The 17730-nt window shown below is 42.2% G+C and overlaps 1 protein-coding gene across 6 annotated transcripts in view; it reads right to left on the minus strand.

The window, feature by feature from the left end:
• LOC126237364 (neutral ceramidase-like) overlaps positions 1-17730 on the minus strand; it is a 563642-nt gene that overhangs the window by 39110 nt on the left and 506802 nt on the right. For all 6 annotated transcript variants that reach the window (XM_049947432.1, XM_049947435.1, XM_049947436.1 and 3 more), the window contains 3 exons: positions 15907-16125; positions 8379-8474; positions 3491-3658 (listed from right to left, as the gene is read on the minus strand). In XM_049947432.1, the coding sequence (XP_049803389.1) occupies positions 3491-3658; positions 8379-8474; positions 15907-16125 (483 nt within the window). The remainder of the gene's footprint in view (positions 1-3490; positions 3659-8378; positions 8475-15906; positions 16126-17730) is intronic.

A 17730-nucleotide genomic window follows, 5' to 3' on the forward strand; every position in this document is an offset into this window, starting at 1 on the left:
ATACTACCAAATTCTTTCTAATGATTTAAATAAGATCATGAAAGTTTCATTTGCTACTGGATGCTTCCCTTTTTATGTCACTGTATTTCTACAGTTTCAAAGTGCACCAGAAGCATGAACAGTTAACATATGAAAATAGTGCCATTCCGAAAGTATGGTCGAGTGTTATCATAAGACACACAATCTTACGGAATTCCAGTGTTTAGCACCGAAACTTTGGCCAAGATTTGTTTTCTCTGGATATCAACGGTGTTCAGTCCTACGGTCGTTGAAGCAGAAGTAGGAAAATGATGAAAATGGCCTTCTTCGCGTAATGAGAAGAGTATGTGGTGACGAGGAAGGCTTCTTGGCAAAATATCTAACAGAGATCCTTGTGACAATCTTTATACGCGGTCATTTACATCTGCTGCAGCATGTTTAACCTCGTAACTGCACCAGTAGCGTTAGTCGTGCTCCGTCTTCAACTACTCAGCAAAATGAAACAGTAGCTTCTCCCTGCACAGCGAAAGTTAAAATAACTTACGAGAATGTAGCAGACTAGCGTGCTCAGCAGTCGTCGATACTTCAACAGATGATCAAGGCACGACAGAAACGAGAGATATCTGTATACGACGCGTGTAGTACGCGGGGAGCGGGATGAACGCAAATGACAGCGTACGCAGAAACACATACGCAGTAAACAGCTAGCGCAATAAAGTTTCTGCCTAAATTCTCCTTGGAATCCTGCTCTCTATCCCTCGTTAAAAAGCATACTTGTCACTACTTCCTCAGTTTGAATTCCGACAGTGGTCTTTCTTGATTGAGTCTAGGAGCTAGTTGATTATTGTCTGTGTTGCCTTTCTGAATACACTCTCTTTCTGTCTTGACAACTTCGAAGTCCCATCCACGTAGGGTTTAAAACACCTCCGCTTTGTTGATATTCTTCCTTAAGCTTAGTATGGTGTTCGCCTAAGGAAAAATTGCGGGTGTTATTTGAGTATCAGCATAAAAGGGAAAGTCACATACTGTCTTGTTCTGGTTCCTAGTGCGATGGTTTGCCATTGCCTTCCTCCAACACTTTTTTTCCTTTTTGAGTCATCAGGTTTCTGACTGGTTTGACGTAGCAGCCGTGAATTCCTCTCTTGTGCCAAGCAGTTCTTTTAGGAATATTATTTGCACCTTGTATTCTCAATTATTTGCTGAGTAGAGTCCAGTCTCTGTCTTCGCTATAGTTTTTACCCTCCATAATGGAAGTCATTCCCCTATGTCTTGACACATGTCCTGGTATCCTGTCCCTTCTTGATGACGTTGTTTACCCCATGTTCCTTTCTTCACCAATTCTGCAGAGTACGTCCTTGTTCCTTATCAGTCCACCTAATTTTCAGCATTCGTCTGTAGCACCACAACTCAGATGCTTCGATTCTCTTCTGTTCCGGCTTTTTCCACAGTCCATGTTTCACTACCATACAATACAGGGCTGCAAACGTAATTCTTAGAAATTTCTTTCTCAAATTATGATCTATGCCAGAGACTAGTATTCCTCTGACCATGGTTGCAGTCATTGCTTGTGCTTGTTTGCTTTGTATGTCTTTCTTGTTTTGCCTGTCATATGTTATTTTGCTTCCAAGGCAGTAGAAATCCTTAACTCCGTCTAGTTTGTGGTCACAGACTTTGATATACAAATTTATCGCTAATCTCATTTCTGCTATTTCTCATTAATTTCGTCTTAGTTTCATTTATAATTAATCCATACTCTGTACTCACCATACTGTTCATTCCATTCAATACATCCTGTAATTCGTCTTCACTTTCACTGAGGAGAGCAATGTCATCAGCGGATCTTATCATTGATATCCTTTCTTTTATTTGCTTAATTGCTTTGTCGATGCACGGATTGAAAACCGAAAGATTGTATGCTCTGTCTTACACCCATTTTAATGCGAATACTTCGTTCTTAGTCTTCCATTCTTATTTTATAGTGTGTATTACCTATCTTTCCTTATAGTTTACTCCTACTTTTTTCAGAATTTCGAATGTCTTGCACTACTTACACTGTCGATCGGTTTCTCTAGGTCAAAGAGTCCTATTAAAGTGTCTTGATTTTTCTTGAGTAGCTTCCACTATCAATCGCAGTCTCAGAGATGTCTCACTGATGCCTTAACCTTTTCTGATGCCTAATTTATCGTTACCTAACACATTACCAATTATCTTTCCTATTTTTCTGTGTATAATTCTTGTCAGCAAGTTGGATGCATTTGCTGTTAAACAGCAGTTTTCGTAATTATCTGTCCGTGCTATCTCCAGGATTGTGTGTATACATTTCTGTTTTCTAATGAAGTCTCCAGTCACATAGATTCTACACACCACATTGAATAGACGTTTGGTCGCGATTCCGATGGAATGTTATCAGTCCACTCTCCTTTATGGGATCACAAGTCTTCCAAAGCTACTACGTCACCAGGTAAGATCTCACTGTCGTTGAGACTTTCAGTCTATTCTTCCCACGTATCCACTTTTTGCCCTGTGTTTCACAGTGGAATTCCCATTGCGTTCTCATTGTTCACGCTCCTGCTTTTAATTTCATCGCACGTTACTTTGACCTTTCTATACGCTGAATCAGTCCATCTTTTCGATTTTTTGACATGTTTCCCGCAGACACTTTGCCTTGGCTTCCCTGCACCCGATCTATCTCATCACGGACTCAAATTACTTTAAACGTGTTTTTATGCACTTTTTGGTACTTCTTTCTTCCTTTCTTCGCTCAGCTCGAGTTCTACCGAAGATTTCTTCAAAGTTACATTCCTCTTTCCTATTTTCGTCCACCCAAGTCTGTTGTTGCCCTTTTTAACGGTCAATATTCCATTCAACTTAACTGCTTACTATGGTATGTCCTACAGCAAAATCTACAGCGTTAAAGAAATTCAAACACATCTCATTATTCCTTAGTAAATATACCACTTCTTTCCACATAAAATCTTCCGCACGTTTCTCTTAAGCATCAGCCTTCTCTTTATCACTAATAAATTGTGATCTGCGCCTCAGTGCGCCTTTATATCCATTATTTGAGTTCGGATCCTCTGTCAGCTGAAGTCCTGTATCTACATGCCTTTTCCAAATACACCTGCTCTTCTGATTTTTTTAACATTGTTTTTTTTAGAATGAAATTCTAGAATGAAATTTTTACTGCACAGTGGAGTGTCCGCTGATATGAAACTTCCTGGCAGATTAAAACTGTGTGCCGGGCAGAGACTCGAATTCAGGACTTTTGCCTTTCGCGGGCAAGTGCTCTACCAACTGAGCTACCCAAGCACGACTCACGCCCCGTCCTCACAGCTTTAATTCCGCCAGTACCTCGTCTCCTACCTTCCAAACTTCACAGAAGCTCTCCTGCGACCGTTGCACAACTAGCATTCCTGGAAGAAATGATATTGCGGAGACATGGCTTGGCCACAGCCTGGCGGATGTTTCTAGAAACATCTTAGCTGACCACACAGATGTTGTGGGTACTCACGAAAGTGGCGGTGACCGTGTCTCCTGGCCTGGCTGTGGCAGGTGGCTGCTGCACCACGTAGCCGAAGCGAGACCGCCAGGATGGCATGTCGTACACCACGCCTGGGGTCAGCTGTATCAGCTCCCTGGACAGGTCTGGCGGCGTCGGTCCGGGTGTCATGGTGCTCCTCTGCAACATGATCACCATGAGAGTGTAGCATGCTGTCAAGTGGTATGGGCAGGTGTTGAGTGCACACCGCACTGACACTGCGAAGTGGACGTTCTCGCAGGGCGGGACTAGAATGTGGGGTTTGGAGAGCGTGGCTCGTGGTCACAGAAGAGAAATCTGTGGAGTGGATTTGCGTTGAAGGCGGACAAACATGTATTAGAACCGCAAGGGATCCTATAAAAGTTGACTTTTGTCCAGATGTAATATTGCCAGTGGCTTCGAAAATGTCGAGAATTTGGAGCATTGCCCATTATTATAGACAGGTTAATTTTTGTTGGATTTGCATAGTTATAATTCAAAGTACGCTGCTAAGTTTGATTCCTTCTTAGTTAAAAATATGCATAATTGTAAAAAAGAATAATACAGGGTGATTCAAAAAGAATACCACAACTTTAGGAATTTAAAACTCTGCAACAACAAAAGGCAGAGCTAAGCACTATCTGTCGGCGAATTAAGGGAGCTATGAAGTTTCATTTAGTTGTACATTTGTTCGCTTGAGGCGCTGTTGACTAGGCGTCAGCGTCAGTTGATGCTAAGATGGCGACCGCTCAACAGAAAGCTTTTTGTGTTATTGAGTACGGCAGAAGTGAATCGACGACAGTTGTTCAGCGTGCATTTCGAACGAAGTATGGTGTTAAACCTCCTGATAGGTGCTGTATTAAACGTTGGTATAAACAGTTTACAGAGAATGGGTGTTTGTGCAAAGGGAAAAGTTCTGGACGGCCGAGAACGAGTGATGAAAATGTAGCACGCATCCAGCAAGCATTTGTTTGCAGCCCAGGAAAATCGACTCGCAGAGCTAGCAGAGAGCTGCAAATTCCACAGTCAACTGTATGGAGAGTCCTACGAAAAAGGTTAGTTATGAAACCTGAACGTCAACAACCCGAGGCGATGGATCGGCCGCCAGGCAGCCCGTGACAGAGCACTTCATCACTGGCCTCCAAGAAGCCCTGATCTTACCCCCTGCGATTTTTTCTTATGGGGGTATGTTAAGGATATGGTGTTTCGGCCACCTCTCCCAGCCACCATTGATGATTTGAAACGAGAAATAACAGCAGCTATCCAAACTGTTACGCCTGATATGCTACAGAGAGTGTGGAACGAGTTGGAGTATCGGGTTGATATTGCTCGTGTGTCTGGAGGGGGCCATATTGAACATCTCTGAACTTGTTTTTGAGTGAAAAAAAACCTTTTTAAATACTCTTTGTAATGATGTATAACAGAAGGTTATATTATGTTTCTTTCATTAAATACACATTTTTAAAGTTGTGGTATTCTTTTTGAATCACCCTGTATATACACATACCTGTAACATACAGAAAAAGAAAAACGACAGTAGTAGCAATGATCAATTATAAACCTAACAGCAATGATAAAGAGAACTGCCTGTAACCATACAACATCGCTGGATTATCTCTCAAATAAGCTGTCACGAAAATACTGATACAAAGAATAATCTGACAACTACATAAAGTAGCAAGTTAGGTAAGGTGATAGCCAACCATTATTACTCCATTACCACCAAATATATAAAGAGACAGTCACATAACCACAGATACTGGATAGATGTCAAACCTATAAGACGTTTGTAAAAATGTATAAGAATGAATTCCATTTAATAATTGCTTATAAAATTAGTAATAATGCACCGATTTGTGTACCATTTATTTAGAAATAACATAATGGTGGCAATTCACCCGAACTAGGCCTAGTGTAAAAATAAATGCAATCAGAGAGCAGCATACTTGGAATTATAATTAAAAAATGTTTTTAAAAGCCATATGCAATGCTGCGGGCCCAGAAGATTATAAATTTGTTGGATTTAATTTACAAGACTTCCGCCGAGACGCGCGTTCTCAACGCACCGATACAACTGTTAAGCGAGCGCATTACGTTTTAATACATAATTTTTGCTCGTACGACTGATTCAGACGACGCTAGTTTATCTGACAGAAGTAAAAAAAATTGATGTCTGTAGTATGACCTTATCCGCACAAACAACTTAGTTTTTGATCTGTTTTTATCGTAAATCTTGCCCTCGCTGAAAGAATATTGTCTTCATTGAACGTTAAACCACGATAGTATTTTTCAGAGTACATTTTCATACTGTCACTAGTTACGAATTCGACCTATGGATGTAAGCCCCATTACTAATAAACCATTCCGGAGGCTCGGCGGTTTGGAAGAACTATAACAACAAATACTAATAATGAAGTTAACTTACAACTTCCTTACTAGTATTTGCTATTATACACTCCTGGAAATTGAAATAAGAACACCGTGAATTCATTGTCCCAGGAAGGGGAAACTTTATTGACACATTCCTGGGGTCAGATACATCACATGATCACACTGACAGAACCACAGGCACATAGACACAGGCAACAGAGCATGCACAATGTCGGCACTAGTACAGTGTATATCCACCTTTCGCAGCAATGCAGGCTGCTATTCTCCCATGGAGACGATCGTAGAGATGCTGGATGTAGTCCTGTGGAACGGCTTGCCATGCCATTTCCACCTGGCGCCTCAGTTGGACCAGCGTTCGTGCTGGACGTGCAGGCCGCGTGAGACGACGCTTCATCCAGTCCCAAACATGCTCAATGGGGGACAGATCCGGAGATCTTGCTGGCCAGGGTAGTTGACTTACACCTTCTAGAGCACGTTGGGTGGCACGGGATACATGCGGACGTGCATTGTCCTGTTGGAACAGCAAGTTCCATTGCCGGTCTAGGAATTGTAGAACGATGGGTTCGATGACGGTTTCGATGTACCGTGCACTATTCAGTGTCCCCTCGACGATCACCAGTGGTGTACGGCCAGTGTAGGAGATCGCTCCCCACACCATGATGCCGGGTGTTGGCCCTGTGTGCCTCGGTCGTATGCAGTCCTGATTGTGGCGCTCACCTGCACGTCGCCAAACACGCATACGACCATCATTGGCACCAAGGCAGAAGCGACTCTCATCGCTGAAGACGACACGTCTCCATTCGTCCCTCCATTCACGCCTGTCGCGACACCACTGGAGGCGGGCTGCACGATGTTGGGGCGTGAGCGGAAGACGGCCTAACGGTGTGCGGGACCGTAGCCCAGCTTCATGGAGACGGTTGCGAATGGTCCTCGCCGATACCCCAGGAGCAACAGTGTCCCTAATTTGCTGGGAAGTGGCGGTGCGGTCCCCTACGGCACTGCGTAGGATCCTACGGTCTTGGCGTGCATCCGTGCGTCGCTGCGGTCCGGTCCCAGGTCGACGGGCACGTGCACCTTCCGCCGACCACTGGCGACAACATCGATGTACTGTGGAGACCTCACGCCCCACGTGTTGAGCAATTCGGCGGAACGTCCACCCGGCCTCCCGCATGCCCACTATACGCCCTCGCTCAAAGTCCGTCAACTGCACATACGGTTCACGTCCACGCTGTCGCGGCATGCTACCAGTGTTAAAGACTGCGATGGAGCTCCGTATGCCACGGCAAACTGGCTGACACTGACGGCGGCGGTGCACAAATGCTGCGCAGCTAGCGCCATTCGACGGCCAACACCGCGGTTCCTGGTGTGTCCGCTGTGCCGTGCGTGTGATCATTGCTTGTACAGCCCTCTCGCAGTGTCCGGAGCAAGTATGGTGGGTCTGATACACCGGTGTCAATGTGTCCTTTTTTCCACTTCCAGGAGTGTAGTTCATAAAAAAACTAAATTTAAAGTAGTAATTTGCCTTAAGAAACCTGTTTGCTATCTTCAACATACCTGCTCGGCATACACCATGAATATATCTGTACGGAAAATGGAGTCTCTCGGTTTTAGAGGCAAATGTCCAAAAGTGTGCAAACACCAAACATGGGTCTTAATATGAGGGAAAAAATTTCTGAGATTATCCATCTGAAGCGCAGCACTGTATGGAGGTGTTTATGGACTGTGGAAAATCCGGAAAAGAAGAGAATCGAAGCGGTTGAGGTATGGTGCTATAAAAGGATGTGGAAAATTACGTGGACTGATAGGATAAGAGGTGAAGGGCTTCTCCGTAGAATTGCTCTGAGCACTATGCGACTTAACTTCTGAGGTCATCAGTCGCCTAGAACTTAGAACTAATTAAACCTAACTAACCTAAGGACATCACACACATCCATGTCCGTGGCAGGATTCGAACCTGCGACCGTAGCGGTCACTCGGTTCCAGACTGCAGCGCCTAGAATCGCACGGCCACTCTGGCCGACTTCTCCGTAGAATCGGCGAGAACAGAAACATGTGAAATACATTAACAAGAAGAAGGGATAGGGTAATAGGACATCGGATACATCAACGTATAGCATCCATGGTACTAGAGGGAGCTGTAGACGGTAAAAACTGTAGCGGAAGACAAAAAGAAGTTACCGAGTACGTTAGGTGCGAACGCTACTCTGAGATGAAGAAGCTGCCACAGCACGAGAATTTGTGACAGGCCCTACTGAACCTATCACAAGACCGAAAAAAAAATAAAAAATAAATAAAAAATCCTGCGTGAACGAAGACTTCCAGATTGCCTTTTCTTAATTTACCCGTTTAACAGGCGTCTCACTTTCCATAACTCGATATTATGAAGACTTAATTCAAAATTTGTTTCAAAAGTTGAACAAATTCACAACATCGCACTGATCAGTGCTCACCAAACCAGTCTTTGAAACAGCTTGCGCATTGTAAAACTTACACTTAGGATGGATTGAGCCAGTTTCCGGTACTGCTGCAGGTACAGGGTTAGCGTGTGTGGACCGAAGATGGTTGAGGCTCCTTCATACCTCTGCACCTGTAACACCAAAACATGCCCTTCTAGTCACCAAGCTCCAGAACGAGATAGAGAGCAACCTGCAGAATCACAGTGTGTGGTAGTTTAGTGCTGTAACCTAGTGATTCGCAGAAAGGTGAAAAGCTGAACTAAATTTAAAGTAGTAATTTGCCTTAAGAAACCTGTTTGCTAACTTCAACATACCTGCTCGGCATACACCATGAATATATCTGTACGGAAAATGGAGTCTCTCGGTTTTAGAGGCAAATGTTTTGAACTGTTTTTATCGTAAATCTTTCCCTCGCTGAAAGAATATTGTCTTCATTGAAAGTTAAACCACGGTAGTATTTTTCAGAGTACATTGTCATACTGTCACTAGTTACGAATTCGATCTATGGATGTAAGCCCCATTACTAATAAACCATTCCGGAGGCTCGGCTAATTGATTGAGCTAATCATTGCACAAGGAAAATTTTTTTCAAACACCTTTCGCAAATTTTTATTGTGCTCATTTAGGTTTTGGATTATTAATATACCAGTAAAACACCTGACCCTTAGAGAATCATATGCCTCAAAAAAGCTTCTAACGTCTAAACATTTTACAAATGAATTACTGTTAAATATTGATTTTCAGCAAGTAAGCGAGAAAAATTTAAGAAAGGTTTAAAATTATGTTTAAGGTTTGTTGGAAGTCGCTAAGTGTTCTCATTATGAAACAATAGATGAATATGTTCCGGATAATCTGCGCTTCATTTTAAGCAAAAGTTTGTTTCTCACGCACCTCAGGGTCTATGACGTCATATCTCCTGAATTGTGTGTTGAACATGATATATTTTTGCAGGTACTTTCAGTGCAGGTACTTTCAGTGTGTTGCTAATAGAGCCCATAGTAATGAAGTAACGCATTAAAACCTCATGCCTGATGATAAAATTTTAATTCGCGCTATTTTAAGCAATAGTTTCGTTTTCATGCATCTAAATCTTATGATGTCATGTCTGTTGGACTATGTGTCGTACGATGACACAATTTTGCAGGTACATTAAGTTGTATACTTGGATACCGTCTTGAAACTCTGCTGCGAATAATGTACTAAGAAAGTAATAAATTAAGGCGTCATGCCTGATGAAGTTTGCCTCTAGACACAGAAAGTTCATAACCGTAATATCTGTGCTATTGTGTTAAACTTTTAACATAAGATTACACCCCTTAATGAGTAGATTATGACAGAATTTTAAATTTCTAAATTCGGTCAATAATCACGCGAAATACTCAAAATCGAATTTTTGTTGCTCATGAAAGCTTTTAAATAGGCAACCTACAACTGGCAACGGATTTCGATACAATGTTTTAATAATAAAGATTTCTGTAGAGGACATAAGGTTATGTTCTGTGATAATTACAATGTTAAACCTAAAATTCACGTTAGTTGACCCTATCGTGCCTAAAATTTATAATACATATATTTGAAAAATAAAAAGTCGAAAATTGTCTACTGTTATAACCGATTTTCACTGTAAAAAATTTTAAGTTGACAGGTAATGTCCCACAAACTAACTTGGCCCATGTTTCCATATGAACCTAGGATTTTCGAAGTGAATTTTTTTGTTTGTAGAGTGATTATGTCACTACGGCAAATATGAAAAAAAAGTATGACAAGTCAGTACCAAAACGCATTTATTCCTGTGTAATGAAATATTTTACACCAATATTTAGCTTAAAATTTGTAGATGGCTTTGACATACCACGTACCAATATTTTCCACATTCTGCAAAGTTTGCTGCCCATTATACTAAATATAAATTTCGTAAAAACCAAGAGAATTCCTGAGGAATGCAGTAACGTTTCGGATATAGTCTACGATGTATACGGACATACAGTCAGTTACTTCAGTCTTAGAACGGACACGATGGTGATTTCGATATGACTCCCGTGAAACAGACACACCAGCTATAAACGCGCCGCGCCTCCCCATTTGATCAAATGTGAGTGAATTCCTAAGGGACCAAAGTGCTGAGGTCATCGGACCCTAGACTTAAGCACTACTTTAACTAAGCTACGCTACGCACAACACACACAACCATGCCCGAGGGAGGACTCGAACCTCCGGCGGGAGGGGCCGCACAATCCTTGACGTGGCGCCTCAAACTGCACGGCCACTCCGCGCGGCCCCATTTCATCTCTCACAGTCTTCTCATGTCCACTTCATCATCTGTAGCAATTTTTCCTACTTCCGAAAGCGCATCACTAGATGGTATCACTAGACATATTAGGAAAATAGCCGTCGTAATGCTCAAAACAGTGAATTACTTTACTGGGAAATAATGACCTTCTAGGTAGCCCCGGTTGGTAAACGACATCCAAACGGTCCCGGGTTCGATTGCCGTGCGTTTAGGAGATTTTCTCCGCTCAGGGGCTGTTGCTGCGTCATCACCGCCACGCTAGTAGTCTTAACGGTACCAATTTAAAAAAAAAATCAGTAACGAAAGGGTTAAGGCACAATTTAATGCTCAGAGATATCAATTACGTTATTCTTCTGCTCAACATTTCAACTACTTGCATCGTTGCCACGTGCTATGGGCTGAACTGCGTAACATTTGCTCTAGTCATGTTGGGATGTTCTTTGCACACAGACGGCTTATTCCAACATCAAGGAGGTTATTTGTCATTAATTCTTGAAATGAAGGCAGTGATGTCAAGGAAAAGCTCTGGTATTTCTTTTCCTGCAGTGGACTTAGATTTTAACTTAAAATAATTGATAGGGCACTCCTCCGGAAGAACTGGACGGCAAGCTCCTGTCCAAATGTACCCGTAATAACCTGGCACCAGACCATCGAACATACAGCTTGGAGCTCATGAGGATCACCACTACCGTGTCTCTTGTTCACACATAACGGACGTAGTTACTGTTCTCTCTCTCTCTCTCGGTCTTAAGCGTGTTGTTGTTTAAGAGTGTGTTCCACCTAAAGTGTTTCGCGTTTATATAAAGCAGGAACATCAGCAGTTCTGTAAACATTGAACAGGTCATCCGTTCCTAAATTTTGATTTCAATTGTCTGAAAAAAGTGTTTGCCCATGAATGTGGCGTATAATTTATTTACAACGTTTACTGCTCGTTTTTTTTTTTATATTTATAGCGACGTATGAGGCTGACTGTTTTATGTAAGACAAGGCACGCACAGATCAGTGTGTTCTTTTAGTTCATTTCAGTTTCATGAACGCCACAAACTAAATGCCAACAATCAGGTGATGAAAGCATTGACTCTTCACACATTCACTTAAAGTGCATTTCGTTATATTAAAACGTTTAAATGTGAATAATTATTGCTGATAAAGCAGAGCAATCGCTAAATTGATAACATTAAAATCGCAGATATTTAAGGAATATCATATTGTACCTCCATAAAATGTTATGACAGTCGCGTATCACTTGCAGTTTCCATTATTACTGATCGTCATCAGACACTAGAACTTTTGAATTAACGTATCTGTGGAAATAGATACTTGTCGTCGCGCCACCACTCTACGTAATGTCAAAAATACGAACTGAACGAAAATCCAATTTGATTCTTTTAGTGGATATTACTGTTCTTCAAAAAATACACGAGAACAATACTAAATGGCGCTGGATCCTTTTCACGAGTCAGTAAGGGATTGTCGCAAGTGTAAACCCCGCTTTGATCTAGTTACTCGTAAAATGGCACTCATTCTCACCGTCGTGTAAAGAAGCAGCTTATATTCATACCGCAAAATGTGCGGTCTGGAAAAGAGAGCGCGGTGGGTATTTTTTGCGCGTCAGAGACAGGCATCTGTCTAAAATGTGACGCTCGCTTTGATCTAGTAAATATGGCATTAAGTTTCAACATCGTGTGACGATTCAGCTTACGGTTTTACAGCAAAGTATAGGTCTGTTTTCAGAGGTCATGAAGTGAACCACAAGCTCCAGTGGAAACTAATGGCTACGCCGCATAGATAAGGTGTGGCGTCCGGGTTTGCATCTGAATTGTTAGAGCACGTGACACCAAGCGGCGCGGGTCTGCAGAGCGATCACAATGGGCCACTGCACACGTCAAACACAGTTACTTGTTCCACGCCGCTGGAGGCCCGCAAGCGGCTAGGTGCATTCCAACCGGAAACAGATTTTCTCTCTGCAGCTGTTCCGCGTCAAAACTAATTTGGAGTCCATCGACAACCCTCTACCGGTTTGTTACGCATTCATCCAACGACTCCAAGCGCACAGTAGAGCAGAAAACTTCGATTGCAAAGATGAAACATATATTTTAGGTTATCTCATTGACCACGAAAAGTCTCATCTGTGTAATTTTATGTGTCGTTAAGAGCACAGTACACAGACTAATTTCTCTAACACGATACTGAAAGGCGGCTGTTTCATTACGAGCGCTGTTCCATGTATCATAAATATGCAACGTGCTCTGTGTCGGTAACTTGGTGGCAACATAAATTAGATTCACTCGTCGACCTGTCCGTTTACGCGATGTGTCTTTGTAAAAGACGGAAATGTAGGGATCTCTTACCGTCACGCTTAAGACAGTGACTGCAGTCGGCCAATGGGAACACATGGCGATTGTAAGTCCGGTTCGTTCCAGCATGCTATTTGCACTACTAAGGATTCGACAGTTTATTGCTTCTTCCACTTGAAGAGCCCTCTCGTAACAACTAGTAATTCACAAGTTTGTCTTGTATTCGAGATGGGAGCTTGTGACCACCTCACTTTGATATAAATAGAGAGAAGCCTTCGTATAGTCGCACGCATTGGAATTGTTTTCATACGTAAGAGCTTCATAGTACTACAAGTTTCTGAAAAACTCGTCACTGTTTCGCAGAACTATTAATGCGGAAATATTGCGTGCGAAATCTACGTCTTTGTTCACCTTCGTATTTACTTTACATCAAGTGGTGATCCGAATCTGTTTCATTGACTGGTGTTCGTAACCTTAAGTTCAAATGGTTCAAATGGCTCTGAGCACTATGGGACTCAACATCTTAGGTCATAAGTCCCCTAGAACTTAGAACTACTTAAACCTAACTAACCTCACACACACCCATGCCCGAGGCAGGATTCGAACCTGCGACCGTAGCAGTCCCGCGGTTCCGGACTGCAGCGCCAGAACCGCTAGACCACCGCGGCCGGCCCTTAAGTAACTTATAGGAAGTTCTTTCAACTTTATATGATGATGTATGTAGTGAAGGGTGTTTCTAAGATACTGCACAGGAGGGGATTTAAATATAGTCCATTTCGAATACGTATTCATAGCCACCAGGGCTGAAGGCGCGTGGGATAGCCGCGCGGTCTGAGGCGTGTTGTCACGGCCCGAGGCGTGTTGTCGCGGCCCACGCGGTTGTCCCCGTCGGAGGTTCGAGTCCTCCCTCGGGCATCGGTGTATATACTGAATATACGCTGCAATTTTTTTAAGGGGCCCCGAAGTAAACGCGTGTTTTCTTAGAACTTCGTGTTTTGGTAAGTGGTTTTCAGCAGTTAAAGTAAGTTCGATGCTCATTCAGTACGCCGTTATTGTGCGTTGCAAAAGCTTTGTCGTCTCCTTGTCGCTAGACAACAGTCAGATCGTGTTATACATAAATCATATTTTCTGTTTGGGAATATATACCAGGGCATGAACAGTGGTTATATTATTCCTATATGGACACCTGTGGTTAGTTCAAGGAGTGGCAGGTTTCAGTGCATTCAAGTCATAATCAGTCTTCTCATTTATTGTCTGCAAGGTAAAAGTAAGAGAGAGAGAGAGAGAGAGAGAGAGAGAGAGAGAGAGAGAGAGAGAGAGAGAGAGGGGGGGGGGGGAGAGGGAGAGAGAGGGGGAGAGAGAATTCATCAGTTTTGTGAATGGCGTGATGGGGTCTACTATGATATTCTCTTCAGTGTTCATGACTTCATCTTAAAGGAGGACATAGACAAATGATTTGGTATCTGAAAATCAAAACTGTGGAACTTGGACACCCTCAGCACACTTTGGGATGGGGATTGTGGAGGTAAGAATGTGATACGTGAGAATAACTCTGGAACTGTACAGTAATACTAAATACATGAAGTAATACTTTCGTAACCTTAGAATAGTGAAATAAATAAATAATAGGGACACTGATTTATAGTTGGGCACAAATTAACAAAAGTTAAACGGCTAATTACATACTCCATCAGCAGTTGTTGTAGAACCTCGTAAGCTCAAATATTTCACCGAGTGCACTCTGCGTACATAGGGCAGAAACTATTACTACATCTAGATTTTCGTGGTTATTTTGCAAATCACAGTCATGTGTCTGGCAGAGGGTTCATCGAACTACCTTCAAGCTATTTCTCTACCGTTCCACTCTCGAACAGCGGGCGGAAAGAAATGAACACTTGCATCTGTTTGAAATACTGAAAATCAAGAGGCTCCACAAAAACCATCATGAACAGCTGCCGAATGAACATTTATCATATACTCTCCACTTCTTTTTATTCCTAAACCTGATGGATTACCTCTCCAGCTCTAGTTGAATTGTGCCCCAGTTATTTATTTAATAGCCTTATGTGATTACGAGGAGCTATCCAAAATTTTCGTCACTATCACCCTCGAAGTAGTTCCAACCCGCATGTACACCCCGATCCCAGCGCTTCTGCCAGTGGTCAAACGTTTTCTAGAAGTCCTGTTCTTTGAGGGTGTTTATCACCACCAGCGATGCTTCTTGATTCCTCTCTAGAGTGTCGAATCGACGGCCTTTCAACTTGGGTTTCAGTTTTGGGATTAGCGCGAAGTCGCAAGGTGCCAAATCTGGCGACTACGGTGGGTGGGGCACAACCACCATGTTGTTTTTTTACGAAAAAGGTCCTGGTGAACAAGGACGTGTGACAGGGCGCGTTGTCGTGATTGCAGCAGCCAGTTCCCTTGACGCCAATGTTCGGGCCGAAGTCACCGCAGGTTTTCACGGAGCCGTCGCAAAACGTCACAGTAGCAAGCAGAATTCAATGTTTGATTGGGTGGGACGAATTCTTTGTGCACAATTCCCTTGGTATCAAAGAAAACGATGATCGTGCTCTTCACTTTGCTCGTATGAATGTATTATTTTGTATATTTTGTATTAGTAATCAACTTTTTTCATACTTATAAATTCTTTGGGGTTAACATTTATACTACTATGCATAACAATATCTTTGTCAGTAACGCTAGACAGTGTGCTATTAGCCAGAACCCGGTCGCAAAAACAAGTAATTAGTGAAAAAGGTCTCAAATACGAATGTTTTTTTTTTCAAATATAATTATGTTTCATCAAGCACCAATCCTGAAATCGAAATAAATAATTCCTGACGTAGCAGTTAAACGGTTGGGTCAAACTGTTTCCCGAGCAGCATTGCAGCTGATAGAGTCTACTTTTGACTGTAGTTTCTGCCCTCGCACAGAGCCGAGCTGAGGTGACGAGTGCAGCAGATTGTGTGGGCTCACCTTGTACTCCTCCGGGGTGGCGACGTAGTCGCTGTACGTGTTGCACAGCCCGGCCAGCACAGGCGTCGTGTCCTGGCCGAACACCTGCCGCATGGCGTCGCGCATGCGCCGTCCCGACATGGTGGTGAACTCCCCCGGCACGCACATCAGCACGAGGTTTCCCACGCGTCCCAGGTGCGTCGACACCACTTGGGGCTGCCACTCGAACGGGAACGTCATCTGCCACATTGCACGAAGCACTCAATATTGGTTCAGGACAGGCCTGCAGGCTTACTTTTCGATGCAGCAGATACAGCACCTTCTCGGTCACTGTATTCTCTTTAATACAGGTTATTCAAAACAATGTACCCAACGTAATTAATTTTTATTCCAAGAAATTAAAATTTGGCATTCAATTATTTGTACGCAGATGGAAACACCAAACACTGAAGTTCGCAAGCACAAGCTATAAATGTTCAATGTATCCCTCTCTTGATGCATGGCACACATCTAAGTTCTCATCTGGTGTACGTGGTCAGTTCATGCTCATTCCTTGCAGACATTCATTTTGTTAAAATAGCTTAATTCAATTACCTATTGATGGTTCAATGCCGAAACGGAGACGAAATGTCTTCTGCATAACTTTTTTCGAAATCAAGCAGAGACCGTTATTTTGTATGGTAGCCTACTTACACTGATACGAAATACCTATCAGTTGGTGCGAGCTTTAGAGGTGGTAGTCGAAACCTTAGACCCTCTTCTGTCCAAATGTGTATTGATAATCCACATGTAATTAAGATTTTATGAAAGAAAACCTAACTAAATGTGGTCCAGCTTTCCGAATAACCCTCTATAAGCTAGCTATGTGTATGATAAGTGTTCTCTATTGACTGAATGATAATGCAGCCTTAACAAGGTGTATACATGGTGATAAAATTAAATATATCTGCAAAGAACGAAAAATAATACGTCAAATTACAGAAGAGCGATTTCTGAAACAGTATTCTATATATGTAACCGAAAGATATTAAAATAAATATCTGGTTTCAGTCACAAATCATGGTTTATCCATGACTGCCATGATTTCTTGCATAACCGTTAAAGGAATGTAGTAGCAGTTTCATATATTGGAAATGAAAAGGCATGCCAGTGATGGAATTATAAAATTTTAAAAGCATTATTATCCTGTAAAAGCTGTCACAGTACCTGTTATATACTGTATTTGTCTTCGCCTGTAGAAAAAGATGTATGGCAAAGTAAGTTTAGGTCAATAATACCACCACAAAACTGTGTATGGTCTGTATTTGACATAGCTTGTACAAAAGAGAATTCTAATGTATATGCTGATAATAATATAAGGTAAAGGTAAAGTGGTAAGATTATTGAATAATGTAGATATAGTAATGTGTAAAATCACACTCAATATATCGATAAACCTTGTTTCAGGTAGTAAATTAAGTAAATTAAACAAATTCGACTGTAGCTTTCAGCTGCATTGAGAACATTTCATGCAAAAACTTAAATCGATACCTTCCTCACATGCATGTGAGAACATCCAAAACCAGTGACGTGTAATAATATGCACTTGATAATGGTGACTGGTTGCTGTAAAACCTTTCTCCGTAATATGCACTATGCACATACCTCTTACGTTGTTTAAGATCATTACATTTTCATGCAATTCAGCTATGTTATGCATTGATTCATACTATGAAATGCTGAATCAACATTTCGGCCCCTACTGCATGTGTATGTAACAGTGTATCTGTCACTAATATTGTTATGACACCCTTATGTTCAAACTTCCACCCTGCTTCTATACCTTTATGTAATTTGATAACTGAC

Source organism: Schistocerca nitens, chromosome 2 (assembly GCF_023898315.1).
Source record: "Schistocerca nitens isolate TAMUIC-IGC-003100 chromosome 2, iqSchNite1.1, whole genome shotgun sequence".
NCBI lineage: Eukaryota > Metazoa > Arthropoda > Insecta > Orthoptera > Acrididae > Schistocerca > Schistocerca nitens.